The following is a 16,387-nucleotide window of genomic DNA, read 5'->3' as shown; positions in this document are numbered from 1 at the left end:
CCAGTGGCTGTATTCGAGTGGCAATCATTTTAGCCAATATTTTAGTATCAAAATTGATGACAGAGAGTGGCCTGTACGACCCGCACTGATTAGGGGGCTTGTCAGGCTTCAGAAGGGTGACCAGTAAGGCCTCCCGAAGCGACGGTGGTAAGATCCCGCTATTGTAGGCCTCCGCGCAGACCTCCAGCAACCGTTAGGCTAGCACTGTGGCAAATGCCTTGTAGAATTCACTTGGCAGACCATCTGGTTCTGCAGCTTTACATGTATGTAGAGCCAAACGGTTACACCAAGTATTCGCGGTGCGTCTGGGACAACCAGCCCAATGCCACATCGTCTAGGTAATCATGCATCTCTGCGTTGGAAGGGGAGTCTCTAGTGGCATAAAGATCTTTATAACATTTTAGCACAATATCACAAAGCTCTTCTGTCGAGTGGTGGGATTCTTCTGCGTGATCGACCAGTTAATTTATGGACTCCTGGCTACGGGGTTCGCACAACTTCTGGGTGAGAGATCGGCTAGGCCGCCCACCCTCTCCATAATATCGCGCGATCCTACGCCTAGAACAATGCCGTATCTCCTGTCTCACACCATTTGTGATGCCACAGTGCGATCTTAATTTGATCCTCACTTTCCTCATGTGCACATATTTCAAGTCTCTGCACAACTCTCCTCTACGTCTCTATGCTTTGAAGACTGTGCTCCCGTTGTGGTAATATGCACTCACTGCGTTAGTGAACTAACAAGCTCTCTCAGTGCAACCGCCCTGCACCATCTTCTTCCCAGACAAAGTTCAAGTTCAAAAATTGTATAGCACACTACTCATCCAGAGGGTCTCAAGGCGCTTGAGGAGGGGGGTACTTTACTTATCGAATATCCAAGTTTTTAGTTGCTTTCTGAAGGAGAGGTGGTTCTGTGTAAGGGGGAGGTGGGTGGGGAGAGAATTCCAGGTTTTGGCCGCTAAGTAGGAGAAGGATCTTCCTCCCATGGTGGATCTATGGATGCGCGGGATTGCGGCGAGGGCTTGATTGGACGATCGTAGTTGGCGGGTGGGGGTGTAAAAGGACAGGCACGTGTTGAGGCATTCGAGTCCTAGGTCGTAGAGGGCTTTGTATGCGTGGGTGAGGAGACGGAATGTTATTCTCTTGTTGACGGGGAGCCAGTGGAGGTCTTTCAGGTGACCGGTAATGTGAGCTTGGCGGGGGATGTCTAGTATGAGTCTGGCTGAGGCGTTTTGGATGCGTTGGAGTTTTTTCTGTAGTTTGGCTGTTTGTTTCTGGCGTAAAGGGTGTTTCCGTAATCCAGTCGGCTTGTGACCAGTGCGTGGGTGACCGTTTTTCTTGTTTCGGTGGGGATCCAACTGAAGATTTTTTTGAGCACGCGTAGGATGTTGAAGCATGATGATGAGACGGCGTTGACTTGTCATCGAGAGGGAGGAGTCTAGGATGAAGCCCAGGTTACGTGCGTGGTCCGTAGGTATGGGTGCGGTTCCCAGGGCCGGTGGCCACCATGAGTCGTCCCAAGCAGAGGGGGATGAACCTAAGATGAGGACTTCCGTTTTGTCCGAGTTCAGTTTTAAACGGCTGTTCTTCATCCACTCGGCTACTTCTTCCATTCCTTTGTGTAAGTTGGTTTTGGCGGTGTTTGGGTCTTTGGTGAGGGAGAGCATCAGCTGGGTGTCGTCTGCGTATGAGATGATGTTGAGGTTGTGTTGGCGCGCGATGGATGCGAGGGGACTCATGTATACGTTGAAGAGGGTGGGACTGAGTGAAGATCCTTGTGGTACGCCGCAGATGACTTCGGAGGCCTCTGATCTAAAAGGGGGGAGGCGGACTCTCTGGGTTCTTCCGGCGAGGAATGAGATGATCCAGTCCAATGCTTTTCCTTGTATTCCGATGTTGCTGAGGCGTTGTATGAGGGTGCTATGACAGACTGTGTCGAAGGCTGCGGAGAGGTCAAGTAGGATGAGGGCGACTGTTTCTCCGTTGTCCAGTAGTGTTCGAATGTCGTCAGTTGGTGCGATGAGAGCGGTTTCGGTGCTGTGTTTGGCTCGGAAGCCGGACTGCGAGGGGTCGAGGGATTTGTTGGATTCGAGGAAGGTGGCGAGCTGACTGTTGACGGCTTTCTCAATGACTTTTGCAGGGAATGGGAGGAGCGAGATGGGGCGGTAGTTCTTAAGTTCAGTGGGGTCTGCTGTGGGTTTCTTCAGGAGGGCGCTGAGTTCGGCATGTTTCCAGCTTTCCGGGAAGGTAGCGGAGTTGAGGGAGCAGTTGATGATGTCTCGAAGATGGGGTGCGATAATGGAGTCTGCTTTGTTGAAAATGTGGTGGGGACATGGGTCGGTTGGCGATCCTGAGTGGATGGAGTTCATCAGGCGGATGGTGTCTTCAGTGGTGATTGGGTTCCAGGCGCAAAGGTTGTTAGAGGGGGGTTTTGGTTCGGAGGTGGGTAGAGTGGACTGGTCTCCGGACTGGTTTTCAAAGCTGTTATGTATGTCGACGATTTTGTTGTGGAAGAATGAGGCTAAGAAGTCGCAGAGGTCTTTGGAGGGAGTGATGTCGTTGGTGCCGGCGGTAGGGTTGGTAAATTCTTTGACGATGTTGAATAGTTCCTTGCTGTTGTGGGCGTTGTTGTCAAGTCGATCCTTGAATGTTGACTTCTTGGTGGATCGGATTAGTTGGTGGTGTTTGCAGGTGGCGTTCTTGAAGGTGGCCAGGTTGTCAGTGGTTGGGTTTTTTCTCCAGGCTTTCTCGAGGGTGCGACAGAACTTCTTGGATTTCTTAAGGTCATCGTTGAACCAGGAGGCATTTTTGCTACCTTGCTTGATTTGATGGTTTTTCAAGGGTGCTAGTTCGTCGGCGCTGTGGGTGATCCATTGTGTGAGGTTGGTGGCTGCTTGGTTTGGGTCCGATGATTTGGCAGGAGGGTGTTGGTGAAGCGATGTGAAGAGCTGGTCGATGGTAATTTTGTTCCAGTTTCTTCTGGGAATTGGTTGTGGATGGTTGTGGGTCGTGGTCTTTTTGTAGTTGAAGTGAACGCAGCTGTGGTCCGTCCAATGGAGAGCTGTGGTGTGGTTGAAGGAGATGTGCTTGCTGGAGGTGAATATTGGGTCGAGCGTGTGCCCGGCATAGTGGGTGGGGGTATCAACAAGTTGTTCGAGTCCGAGGTTGGCCAGGTTGTCCAGAAGGGTGGTGGTGTTGCTGTCGTTTTTCTTTTCCCGGTGGAAGTTGAGGTCTCCCAGTAGAATGTAGTCCTCGGAGGAGAGGGCGTGTGGGCTGATGAAGTCAGTGATGTCTTCGCTGAATTGTGTGCGGGGTCCTGGTGGCCTGTAGAGGAGGGTGCCTCTGAGTGTGGTCTTGGGGTTGGTGTGGATCTGGAAGTGAAGGTGTTTGGCGGTGGTGAGGTTATCGTCTGAACTGGTCGTGATGCGGATGGTGTTCTTATGGACGATGGCGATGCCTCCTCCTGTTTGGTTGGTGCGGTCCTTTCGGATGATCTTGTAGCCGTCCGGGATGGCTATGGCGATGTCGGGAGCTGATGAGGCGTTCATCCAGGTTTCTGTACGAAAGGCGACCCCCGGTGATGTAGTGTCGAGTAGGTTCCAAAGGTCAATGGCGTGTCTGTGGACCGAGCGGGTGTTGAGCAGGATGCATTTCAGGTGGTTAGTGTCGGAGCTCTGGTTGGAGTTTGTGGATTTGTTGTGGGTCCTGATGCAGTCGAATTTGCAGGAGTGGCAGGTGAAGGGTCCATGGGTGTGTCCAGGGGCGGCTTGGTAGCAGTTGGGGAGGCGGCTGGGGTTAAGTGCAGAGAGGGTAGCGGCGCTGTACGTTATGCGGTCGGAGAGGGATGCGCGGGGGCCAGGGGGTATGGCGCTGGGCGCGGTCCAGGCGCGGACGGGCGTAGACGGGCTTACCTTTGGCGCACCTTCGGCGCGCCTGAGGCGCGACCGCTGCGCGTGAACGCTGCGCCCAAATGCATCTGTCATGAGTGGATAGTGGAGGGGGGAGGGGCGAGGGAGGGTCAGCTGGGAGGCGGGAGCAGGGTGGAGAGATGGGCTGGGAGGCACAACAACAAAATGGCAGCACAAACAAACAAAAAGCGAAACAGGGCGAGATTGGGGCACAAATTAGGAATATTGCTGTGATGTGGGCAGTGGCACCGGCACAATCGGCTCCAAATAATGTATTCAGCAATACGAACTTGGCACCATATTAATTTACTAGCAATGCAAAATATGCGGTATAGCGCTAAATACAGGCAATGTGGACTATGCGATATAGCGCTACGCTGTTAATTAGGCACAGCTAAAATTCCACACAATGCGAGCAGAGCACAATTAAGTATTGGCGGCAATGAGCAGTAGCACTACGATACCAGGTGGCCGGGAGCGTGGGGAGCGATCGCTTCTGAACTCTTCAGGTCGGTGTTGAGGGCCAAACTTTGGACAAACTTATGTTTGTCTTTCACATTGAGTAATCCGTCTCTCTCACAACTTTCTCTTATACTTATTACCTTTGAAAAGAGGAGGCGAGACTGTATTGGCTGGACCCCAAAAGAGCATTGAGATTTTGCATTGATTGCACTAAGAACCATCAGGTGGATCATCAGATTTTTGTGTGGTTTTCTGGTAAAAAGCAATGTAAGGCTTTGCAGAAAACGACTTTGTCCAGGTAGATAATGCTCTGCATTAATGTTTGCTATGCACTGACAAAGAAGAAGTCCCCAGAGGGACTGAGGACCCATTCAACCAGGGCCAAGACTGCTAGCATTGCACTGGCATGCAAAGTGTCTGTCCTGAACAGCTGCTAGGTAATGAAGTGGGATCCATTTGGTCCTGCAGAACATTTTGATCTGAACCATTCCAGAGACTTACCTCCCGGGGAAGGACAGCTTTTGTATGTATTGACAAGATGAGAAATCTGCGGTTAGATGTATCCATCAGAAGAGCAAGTTGCTTACATTTGTTAACACTCTTTATGGTGGATACTCTATCTAAAAGCAGATCCTCACTGACTCTTCCACTTACCCATTCTGTGGAATGGCCTCTTTTTCCATCTCAAAAGTTCCCATACTAGAGATCTGCACACTGGTCAAGCCAATTTGGTGATGGGCTCTGCGTCTGAGGGCACAGACAATCCATAGAAAGCAACTGAACACAGCGTACCTGGGTGGCTCTTATAGGTGGCCCATGTAGTCCCTTCTGGAGCAGATCCACGTCTGTGCACTAATCCACCCATACCAGCGCTCAGCTGGATCCAGTGAGACCACTGGGAGAATATTCATGAGGTGAGATTTCTGCAGTTAGATAGACTATCCACTAGAAACAACATTACCGAAGGCAAGTAACTTGTTATTAAGGTGCTGATAGCACATGGAAACATTTGTAAAAGCAGACTCGTTATCATACATGACTAACATTGTTACTTTTGAGATTTGTAACTATATTTTGTCTCTTTACAGGTCTGGAAACTCGGTTGGTCACCTAAAGCTGGTGGAGATTATGGCACTGCTCTGCCTGAGATCCCTGTTGAATTTCTTCAAGAAAAGGAAGTCTTCAAAGAATTTATCTATCGGATAAACATGTTGGGTAGGTGCACTATTTTAAAAGTGTGGTGTTAGCAGCTTTTGTATTTTTTGCTATGATAATAATTAGTTACCATTTGCATGAAATGAATCGTAAAGTTTTGTTTATTTTCCCAACAATAACCCAGATCATTTTTAAGCATGGTATATGAAATACGTATTTTCTTAAAGTGCTTTGAGGCTGGACACAGCAAAGGAAGCTCTCTTCTAATACAAGGAAATTATGATCAACTTTGTCTATTTAACCACACATTGCAATTCAAAATACTGAAAGCAAGAAATTAGGAACATGAGTATTCTAGAAAAGAATTGTGTGCTCAGGTTAAGCTTTTGTAGTGTCCTGGACCAGTATTTTCTGAAGAAAAAAAATATTTGTATTAGTTTTATCAGCGAGCTGAAAAACACACCGAAACAAACAGCAAGGTTTGTGGGTGTCAGTTTGACCTAGAGTTTATTATCAAAACAATCCATGAATAGGAATTAGTTATTGGAACTAAGTGGTATGCACTGTTAATGGTTCAGTGTCATTGTATCCAGTAGGGAAACCATATAACAAAGCAGCTTCTACTTATATACTTGCCCTAATCCAAACCCAAAAATATCTTTCTCACTTCGCATTGACCAATATTCTAACATCAATATCCTCCGACGCCTTACAGGATTTGGACATGTTTCAGCTGCTATAGCCCAGTACTGGCACTTCGTAGCAGCCACTGCAGTTACAAATGGAGCTATGTGGAATCCATATATACCATCATTGGCACTGTTGCACCAATTGATGTGGATTCAAAACCTAACCATTTTTCAGTTTAGTTGATGGTTCATTTGAGAAAAAAAAAATTTCATGGGATGTCCCCACTAAAGCTTTAAGAGTTAAGGCCTGTGCTGATCGCAGGATTTCATGTGCACAAATGGACCTGATGCCCACTATAGAAAGAAAATCTGGTTATGGCATCCGTGAGCTACCCAAAATCTTATTCCAGGCCAAATGGGCAGGATCATTTCCAATTTCACTCTGCATGCCTAAAGCCTAAAAATCACAAAAATATAAGGTGGCATCATCCTTCACCATTCAGCAGTTGAAAGACTTCTCTTCTTTGTTATCACCTGATCTATGCCTAATCAGTAGGAGGTTCTACAGGTAAACCTCTCTCATAAAGGGTCGTCTGCACAGTAGATCGAGGGCTTTCAGGAGACCATGACGGCCATCTTTTGCCAGGCACCCTTTACAGTACAATTGGGAGCTCAAATGTGGTTTCTGTAATGGCAGCCAGTTGAAAGAGGTGAAGGGCCTACTGACCCAGGATCCACGACCCCATTCTATCCAGCTTGTCGCAGTCCCACATGGCGGTGATGTTGTTTGTTAGTACCTGAACTTGTTCTCCCTTGATGGGTGGGATAACCCTTGCTTGCCACAACTAGTTGTTTTAACTAGTTGTTTTTACAGTTAATCATAGAATTTTATAATCTCGCTACTTCAAGACACAGTATATAGATCAATGTGTGTGGTAGAGAATAAGAGTTGACATGACAGTTAAGCAAAAAAGCAATCTGAAAGAAACAGGTTAGTATCAGATTCCTTACCTTAGAATAACCTCAGGCGTCAGACTGGATGCAGAAACTTTTGCGTAGCAGTACCCCTGCGCATCGGTAGGCGTTGTCTGCGGCTCCGCGTGCGTCGTTGGTGCCGGGATGACGTCGCCGGAATACTTAGACACCGCCCTTGCGCGCTAACGTAAGTTCTTCTTTTTTCTGCGCCAGCTAGCGCAGATCCGGAAAAAGTAATACCCCTTAGTCAATTTTTTTACTAAACTTTTTAGATCATTTTTGATCCTTTTCGAAGTCTTAACGCTCCGACGGTGCCGGTAGGATTGCCCGAGTTTAAGCCCTGCGCCGACTGCGACCGACTGATGTTGGTTACGGACCCCTATCGTCGGTGTCTTCATTGCCTGGGCCTCGACCACGATGACAAGGCCTGCTCCGACTAAGGGGTCCCTACGTCTAAAGCTAGGCGGGGCGGTCACGCAAGCTACTCGAGCTCCGGCAGTCGGCCCGCGCCGTTCGAGGTCCCGGTCCGCGAGGAGGTCGAGGGACCGGTCACGGGGTCGGAGCCACCATAGCTCCGGGAGTCGTCCTCGGTCTTCAGGCTCGAAGTCCTCAGGTAAGCACAAGAAGTCGAAGAGACGTCATCGCTCTTCCGACTCCTCCCGACGCTCGCATGATGCGGCCCGGGGTTCGGGCGACACCGCCCACGCGGCTCCGTCGGAGCCGCGGGCGTCGCGGCCTGCTTCATACTCGTCGGTCCCTGGGTAGAACGCCACGCCGGAGGAGATTGAGACCTTCCTCACAGCCATGAGGTCGCTCACTCCTCCGTCGGGCTCCGCGGCGCCTTCGGACCCAGCGGCCCCGACTGGGGGCCCCAGCGGGTCGGGCGCTTCGGCCCCTATGCCGCCGGGTGCTTCGGCCCCGACACCGCCGGTGACTAAGGTCCCGACCTTACGACCTCGCCAGCGCCGCCCCCCAGGATGTCGCAGGTGGCGCCGTCCCCGATCCCTCCCTCGATTCAGGTCCGGCGCTGTTCTCGATGCCGATGGGAGATTTCTACTTCTATGACCCGGCCCCATCCTTTGATCCTGAGTCTCAGGTGAGGGTGACTGACCCTCTGGCACAGGAGTGCCAGTCTTATCAGGACTGGGCAGGTGAGCTAGGGGACGCCAGTGGTCTGGACACCTCGCCGGACACTGGCTTTCTATCCCCTTCTAGCGTGGCTACTGAGGAGGGGGCTGCTTACAGTGTGGTCCTGACGCGGGCGGCCAAGGCCTTGGGCCTGGAGATCCCCGTCGCGGCCGTGAGGACTAACCTCCTCACTGAGGTCCTTAAACCGCAGGCAAGGTCGGCCGAGCCTCTGCTGCCGTTTAATGAGGCCTTGTCTGACGTTCTTCTGGGCACTTGGTCCAAGCCTGCTACAGGTCCGTCTGTAGATAGGAACGTGGCCAGACGCCACCGGCCGGCTCCGGGCGACCCTTGCTGCCTGTCCACCCACCCCACCCCTGAGAGACTGGTCATCCAGGCCTCCAACTCTCAGACCGCATTCCCGACGGCTCCCCACGATCGGGAATCCAAGAGGTATGAGAAATACGGGAAAAAGGTATTCTCCTCCCTGAGTTTAGGGTTGCAGTCAGTCAACACCGCGTGCCTCTTGGGCTGTTACACCCACTCTCTGTGGGACACGGTCGCGGACGTGCTGCCACAATGTCCGGTGGAGGTCCAGACTAAACTCACCCAAGCCATTGCGGAGGGTTGAGATGCAGCACGGTTCTCCATCCGGTGTGGGCTGGATACCACGGACTCACTAGGCAGAGCGATGGCAACAACGGTGGGGATTCGTCGCCACGCCTGGTTGAGGTCAGCCAAATTTTCGGCTGATGTCCAAAACACCCTTGTGGACATGCCGTTTGATGGCCGTCGCCTCTTTGGCGACAGAGCAGACCATGCGCTTGAGCTCTTTAAGGAATCCAGGGCTACTGCCAAGTCCTTGGGCCTCCCCGCCCCGAGCCAGCAAACGGCTGCTTTTGGCTCCTTTCGTGGCCAAGGAAGGGGCACCTCACACGTCCTGCCAGCCACGAACCGCAGACTACCTTCCAGCACGGTGGCGGAAGTGGAAACCGCCATGGCGGCGGTCGGGGACAACGACGAGGCCAGTCCACACCTGCCCCTGCAGCATCCGCCTCAAAACCCTCCTAGTCTGAGCTTTTTGGCCCATGTGACGCCAGTGGGGGGCAGGGTTCGCCATCACCACCTCCACTGGCGAACTGTCACATCGGACAGGTGGGTGCTGCAAATTATCCGAAGGGGCTATTCCCTCCCCTTTCGAGGTGACCCCTCCAGCCATGCCACCACAGTCCCACCGCGTGTCGGGGGATCACTTGATACTTCTACGAGAGGAAGTTACGGCCCTCTTGGCCAGGGGGGCCATCGAGCGCGTTCCTGAGCCAGAAGTAGGGTGTGGTTGTTACTTCCACTACTTTCTGGTACCCAAGAAGGGCAAAGGGGGCCTACACCCTATCTTGGACCTGCGGAACGTCAACGGCTTCCTCCGGCAGGAGAAGTTCAAGATGCTGACACTGGCTCAGGTCCTAGCTGCCCTGGACCCAGGAGACTGGATGGTAGCGTTGGACTTGCAGGACGCTTATTTTCATCTCCCCGTCCTGCCGGCCCACCGGCGTTACCTGCGGTTCACGGTAGGCCACGAGCACTTTCAATTTACCGTGCTCCCCTTTGGTCTTACCAGCGCCCCACGGGTGTTCACGAAAGTGATGGCGGTGGTCGCAGCTCATCTGCGCAGATTAGGGGTTTCAGTCTTCCCCTACCTCGAAGGCTGGTTGTTGAAGGCGGGCACGCCCCAGACAGTCGTCAGCCACCTCCAGACTACGGCCGTCCTCCTGCACCTGTTGGGGTTCTCCATCAATGTGCCGAAGTCGCACCTGTGTCCCTCTCAGAAGCTCTTCTTAATCGGAGCGGTTCTGAACTCGGCGCGGTTTCGGGTTTATCCTCCCGAGTAGCGGGTTCGGGATATTCAGGCTCTGATTCCAATCTTTCAGCCGTTATCCCGAGTCTCGCTCAGGTTGACGCTGCGGCTTCTGGGGCTGATGGCCATATGAGCATACAAAAATCCCCCCTTGGCCAGTTCCTACTTACACAACTAGTATCATCAAGCAATTTTATTCACCTTCTTAATAGCATAAGTAAGGCAACGACAAAAATTTCATTTTATATATTTTGTTTATTTTCTTTTTTTTAAAGTGTATCAAAAGATATATATATTTTTTATTATATATTTTACTTTTTTAATCATTTCTTGTATATACATCAAGTTCATAAATATCATTCTCAATTCAGTAAAATTTAAAATTGTAGTACACAGTACCATGATCTTCACAGAGTTGTTAGAATTTCAATCATTTATATAAAGCAAAAACAATATACCCCTGCCATTCAAACATCAACCAACAATCACACTGACACATTCATACATTCTCCACATTTATTCCAATCCTAGCAAAAGGCTGATTCTAAGGTTAAAGTGACACAGATCTCATTTGTGTCTTGTCCACGCCAGGTCTACGCGCGTTTCGGTGGATTGAAACCACCTTCCTCAGGACCAGACAAGAAAGAGTATTGACTCTCTCTTCCGTAAGTGTGTGCAGGGTACCTGAAATTACAAACAAAATATGATATACCCATGCCTTAAACTAAAAAATAAGGACAAGTGATTTAATCACCAACATTTAATGCCACAATTACATTTTTACATCGGCTGTGAAACACCATATTACACATAAGGTGGCTGAGTAAGGAAAGGTATTATATTCTCAGGGTTTGTGAAGTTCCTAATGAGTTGAGATACTGATAAGTACTTGGACTTAGTTGTTAGCAGTCAGGGACACTAAGGGGCAAAGCATGGGTACTATTAGGGTGACTACAGACATGTCACAAAATACAGAGGTTATTAACAGTTATAATCTCACCTTAAATTCTGATGGTAGCCTGAACTATCTGGATTCTTTTATAGATAAATATAAGTTTATCTTCAAAGTCAATTTAGTGAGAAGATAAAACCTAAAAGGGAAAAGGGAACTATAAGAGATGGAACATCTATATGTAACTTTGTTTAATTGGTGGGCCTAAGTACTAACATGGGAAGCATTCTTACCCCCGAGTTATATCATGGGTTCCTTGTCTCCAGTTGCAGAGGGGAGGCAAGCGATTTGTGGTCTAACTTTCTTGAAGAGACGTCCTAGACAGGGTAAATTCAAACTAAATCATATTGCCCTGTATACCTATTGTTTGCATATAAATTACCCAAAATTACATTTGTAAACTGACCTGTTATTTAAAACGGTAAGGTGTACTTTTCAGTCCTTTTTAATGTGATGCCTTTTTCAAATCGATTTAATTCCTCTCTTCCTTGGTAGCTGCAGTCTATAATGGAAAAACTATGTATTGATATTCAATCATATAATGTTCTACCTTGCTCATTGTTATACGATCCCCTATTTCCAATCCCTTTCCTATGTATCCTCTGTCTCTAATTATAGCCATATTTTCTGACATATGTGTAAAAACGTCACATGCCAGTCAGCGATGAAGGTATAAATGTATTATAAACAACCCCCAACTGGTAACCGCATTTTACCAATGTGCCGTGTCAAGTATTTATTTGATGTCCCAGACCCAGTGCCAGCCTGATAAAATCACAAACAGGTGTCCTACCCAGTGAAAGCAAACTCCAAGTCGAACTTAGTGTTATCGGCAGTAATCTCACTCTGCTATTTCACACTAACATTAGAATTTTATTTTAACTACTGGCTACCGGTGCTAAACCCAGAGAGATACAGTTTCTTTACAAAGGCAGCACTCGCCTCCTGTGATGTTCATTGCTTGCTAAACATACCTTGCTGTGTTATTCTTCCAAACCCGTTCGGTCGTCTTGCCTCATGCCGCTCGTTCAAACTAATGCAGAACAGGGTTCCTGAAACCCATGCATTAAGTAGTCAAAGGTGCGCGCGATTTGTGTGTATGGCGTTCTGTGAACCGGAAGTGGTTAAAGCAAACAGCAACTTGGCACTTTCAATCCCGAAGTGCGGTCGCCATCTTTAGACGGTATCACCTTAATACTCCTACAAGGCGTCTACGTTATTTCTGACATAAATAAAGATATTATTAGGAGTGAAATATAAGAGTTGTTGTCATGGGTCAGAGCGCGTTGTTCTTTATATTGCAACGTTTGAATTGGCATGTGTCTAAATTCAAAGTCTGACATATATTTATATTAATATTAGACTACTAACCCACAGACTGCTACACTACTAATACATTTGTGTGTGGACGCCATTTATAAGTGGAGTCCGATTCTGTTCGTGCATCAAGAGTGAATAATTAAGAATCAAAATCGGGAAGAGACTAGATTCTTTTTAAGTAGCGTGTATCTCCCAGCGGGGAAATATATTCTAAGAAAAGCAGCAAAATATCATTAAAGACACAGAACCCACAGACTACCACACTACTGATACATTTGTGTGTGGACGCCATTAATGAATGGAGTCCGATTCTGTTCATACCTAAAAAGTGAATAATTAACAGTCAAAATTGGGAAGAGACTAGATTCTTTTTAAATAGCGTGTATCTCCCAGTAGGGAAATATATTTTGAGTAAAGTAACATCTTGTCAGGGAAGACACAGAAAATTCAAGATTTACATACCTGTAGAGTAGAACAGATTCCTTAATGCTGTATAAATAGGATTAACCAATTTATAAGCGTTTCGTGACAAACCACGCTATGTTTTCATTGAGTCCTCGACGTACACTATCAAATTGGAATATCCATCAATGTGCCGAAGTCGCACCTGTGTCCCTCTCAGAAGCTCCTCCGAGTAGCGGGTTCGGGATATTCAGGCTCTGATTCCGATCTTTCAGCCGTTATCCCGAGTCTCGGTCAGGTTGACGCTGCGGCTTCTGGGGCTGATGGCCTCCTGCATCCTTCTGGTGCATCACGCCAGGGGGCGGATGCGGGTTCTGCAGTGGGACTTGAAGTTTCAGTGGGACCAGCATCAGGGCAACTTGTCCGACGATGTCTTGATCTCGGAGGGCACTGCAAGATAGTTGCAGTGATGGCTCACGGACCGCGATTGGGTCAGCGACAGATCCCTCTCCCTACCCCAACCGGAGCACGTAGTTGTGACGGACGCATCCCTCCAGGGCTGGGGAGACCACATGGCAGAGGCGGAGATCAGAGGCCTCTGGTCTCCGGCGGAGTCCCGGCTCCACATCAACCTTCTGGAGCTGCGGGCAATCCGGCTTGCACTGAAGGCATTCCTCCCCTCTGTCCGGGGGAGTGTAGTGTAGGTGTTCACGGACAACACAACCGCCATGTGGTACTGCAACAAACATGGCGGGGTGGGGTCGTGGACCCTATGCCAGGAGGCTCTGCGCCTTGGGCAGTGGCTGGAACATGAGGGAGTGACCCTGGTGGTTCAACACCTGGCAGGTTCCCTGAACGCCAGGGCAGACGAACTCAGCCGTCGGTGCATGATGGATCACGAATGGCGTCTGAACTCGGACGTGGCGCATGGCCTCTTTCAGCAGTGGGGAGAGCCTTGGTTAGATCTATTCGCCACAGAAGAGAACGCGCAATGTCATCAGTTCTGCGCGTTGGAATTTCCAAGGCGGCACTCGCTCGGAGATGCTTTTCGTCACGAGTGGAGCTGCGGTCTGTTGTACGCCTTTCCGCCTATACCACTTCTGCCCAGAGTGCTGAAGAAGATCAGGCGCGACCGGGCCCAAGTTATCCTTGTGGCTCCGGACTGGGCACGAAAATACTGGTATCCCGAGCTACTCAGCATGTCTGTCGATCCCCTGATTCATCTGCCTCTTCAGGAGAACCTTCTGTCGCAGCAGCAGGGGACAGTCCTCCACCCGAATCTGTCCAGTCTCCACCTCCATGCTAGGAGATTGAGCAGCGACAGTTGAGGCCATTTGACTTGCCTCCTGAAGTTTGTGATGTGATTCTGGCAGCCAGGCGTCCCTCCACAAAGTCGGTATACGCCTACAGATGGAACAAGTTTGTGGCATGGTGCACAGCAAAGCCTGTGGATCCCCTTTCTGCCCCTCTTTCTGAGGTTCTCCTCTTCCTTCTTTCTCTTGCCCAGCAGGGCTCTGCTCTGGACACTATCAAGGGCTACCTTTCTGCCCAATCCGCCTTCTTAAGGCTACCTGATCAGCCTTCCTTGTTCAAGTCCCAGGTTGTTAATAGGTTCTTGAAGGGCATCACTCGTATGTTTCCCCCTGTTCCTTTCCTAATGCCTCAGTGGGATTTGAACCTTGTACTTATGTTTATGATGTGCGCTCCCTTCGAGCCACTTCATAACTGTCTTGTCCGTCTTCTTAACCTTAAGACTGCTTTCCTGGTTGTCATCACCTCTGCCAGGAGAGTGAGTGAGCTCCAGGCTCTTTCATTCAAGCCTCCATTCCTTTCTGTTCATCCGGGCAAGGTTGTGTTGCGGACAAGTCCCTCTTTCCTGCCCAAGGTAGTCACGGCCTTCCACATCGGGCAGTCCATCACCTTGCCCACCTTCTTTCCGCCTCCGCATGCCTCTAAAGAGGAAGAGCGGCACCACCGTCTGGACCCAAAACGTGCGTTCTCTTTCTATTTGGATCGCACACGCCAGTTCCGGGTGGATGACCAACTCTTTGTTGGTTACGTGGGCACTAGGAAGAGGCGGGCGGTGCACAGACGGACCATCTCTCGGTGGGTCGTCTTGTGTATTAAGGCATGCTACTCCTTGGCTAAGAAGGAGCCTCCTGTTGGTCTGAGGGCCCCTTCCACTCGGACCACGGCGGCCACAACTGCCCTGGGCCCGGGAGTCCACTTGCAGGACATCGGTCAGGCAGCTACATGGGCCTCGCTGCACACGTTTGCAAGACACTACTGCCTGGACAGCCAAGTCTGGAGGGATGGCTTCTTTGGCTGTTCCGTCCTCCAGGACTTGGTTCGCAGATCCACCACCTGGTTTGGTATTGCTGTGGTATCTATTCTAAGGTAAGGAATCTAATACTAACCTGTTTCTTTCAGATGCACAAGTTACTTACCTTCGGTAACGATATATCTGTAAGAAACAGTAGTTAGTATTAGATTCCTTACCGCCCCACAAATCCTCCCCGTTCTGCGAACCGATATCTAGGGTTAAGGTCATCCCTTTCAGGGCCCTAGTTTCATGGCACCAGTGTTGGTTTTTATCACGGCTCTGCGTTTCTGGCGTGGAAAAGCTGTGTATAAGAACGGACGTCAGCGCACGAGGGCGGCGTCTATGTACTCTGGCGACGTCATCCCGGCGCCGCCGCTGACGGACGCGGAGCCGCAGACGACGCCTACCGACGCGCAGGGGTACTGCTACGCAAAAGATTCCGGATCCAGTCTGACGCCTGGCGATATTCTACGGTAAGGAATCTAATACTAACCACTGTTTCTTACAGATGTATCGTTACCAAAGGTAAGTAACTTGTGCATTTGGTCTAATGACAAAGTCCCTAACTGGGATTTTTCTAGGTCTTATAAGATTTGACGCCAATATTGTTCTCCGAATATTTATTATAATCTCCTTGATCAGCTGGATGGTCATAAATTGACACCTTATGCCTTGTGGGGCAGGGGTTCCACTAATTATAAGGAATTCCTGCTTCTTCGTGGATAGAACAGTACTTGAACAGATACACTACTACTAAATAGGTCTAGTGACATTGATGGAGAGATACAGCTGTTCTGGTTGACTAATCAGGGGACAAGTTAGCTGTATCTTGCAAGTTGTTCTTCATTCTTGGTTGTGGCCCTAAAACACAATAGACCTTCTGTGACAAAACCCATGTTGTCCTTAATAAGATCAGGATTTCATTCAGCTGGGCAAAATGAATGCACTTTCAAAAAACAGCAATCTAATGTTTGCGGACAAAATTAATTTAGTTGCTCAAATGAAAAATGGTTATTTGGAGATAAAACGAATTTAATTCCAGTAAATGGTAAGCTTTCGTTGAAAACCCAACTATTCCTCAAAAAGGTGTTATTTGAAGACAGTATTAGGGTGGTAAATAAAGAGCTGATTTTTAGAGAGCACATTATTTACTAAAATGAACTGGTATGTGCTGGCACAGTATTGTTCACAAAATTGCAAGGTGATATTTACTTACATATTTATATATAGTGCAATGCAGTGACAGTCCTCTACAATAGTCTTTAACAAATTAATTTCTAT

General features: G+C 49.1%; 1 protein-coding gene across 2 annotated transcripts in view; it reads left to right on the top strand.

Moving 5' to 3' along the window:
• HTT (huntingtin) overlaps window positions 1-16,387 on the top strand; it is a 2,178,328-nt gene that overhangs the window by 1,746,617 nt on the left and 415,324 nt on the right. For both annotated transcript variants that reach the window (XM_086964158.1, XM_086964157.1), the window contains one exon: window positions 5,459-5,585. In XM_086964158.1, coding sequence (XP_086820284.1) covers window positions 5,459-5,585 — 127 coding nt within the window. The remainder of the gene's footprint in view (window positions 1-5,458; window positions 5,586-16,387) is intronic.

The sequence above is a fragment of the Lissotriton vulgaris genome, chromosome 3_2 (assembly GCF_964263255.1).
Source record: "Lissotriton vulgaris chromosome 3_2, aLisVul1.2, whole genome shotgun sequence".
Lineage (NCBI taxonomy): Eukaryota > Metazoa > Chordata > Amphibia > Caudata > Salamandridae > Lissotriton > Lissotriton vulgaris.
This window is presented reverse-complemented; position numbering and strand designations above follow the sequence as displayed.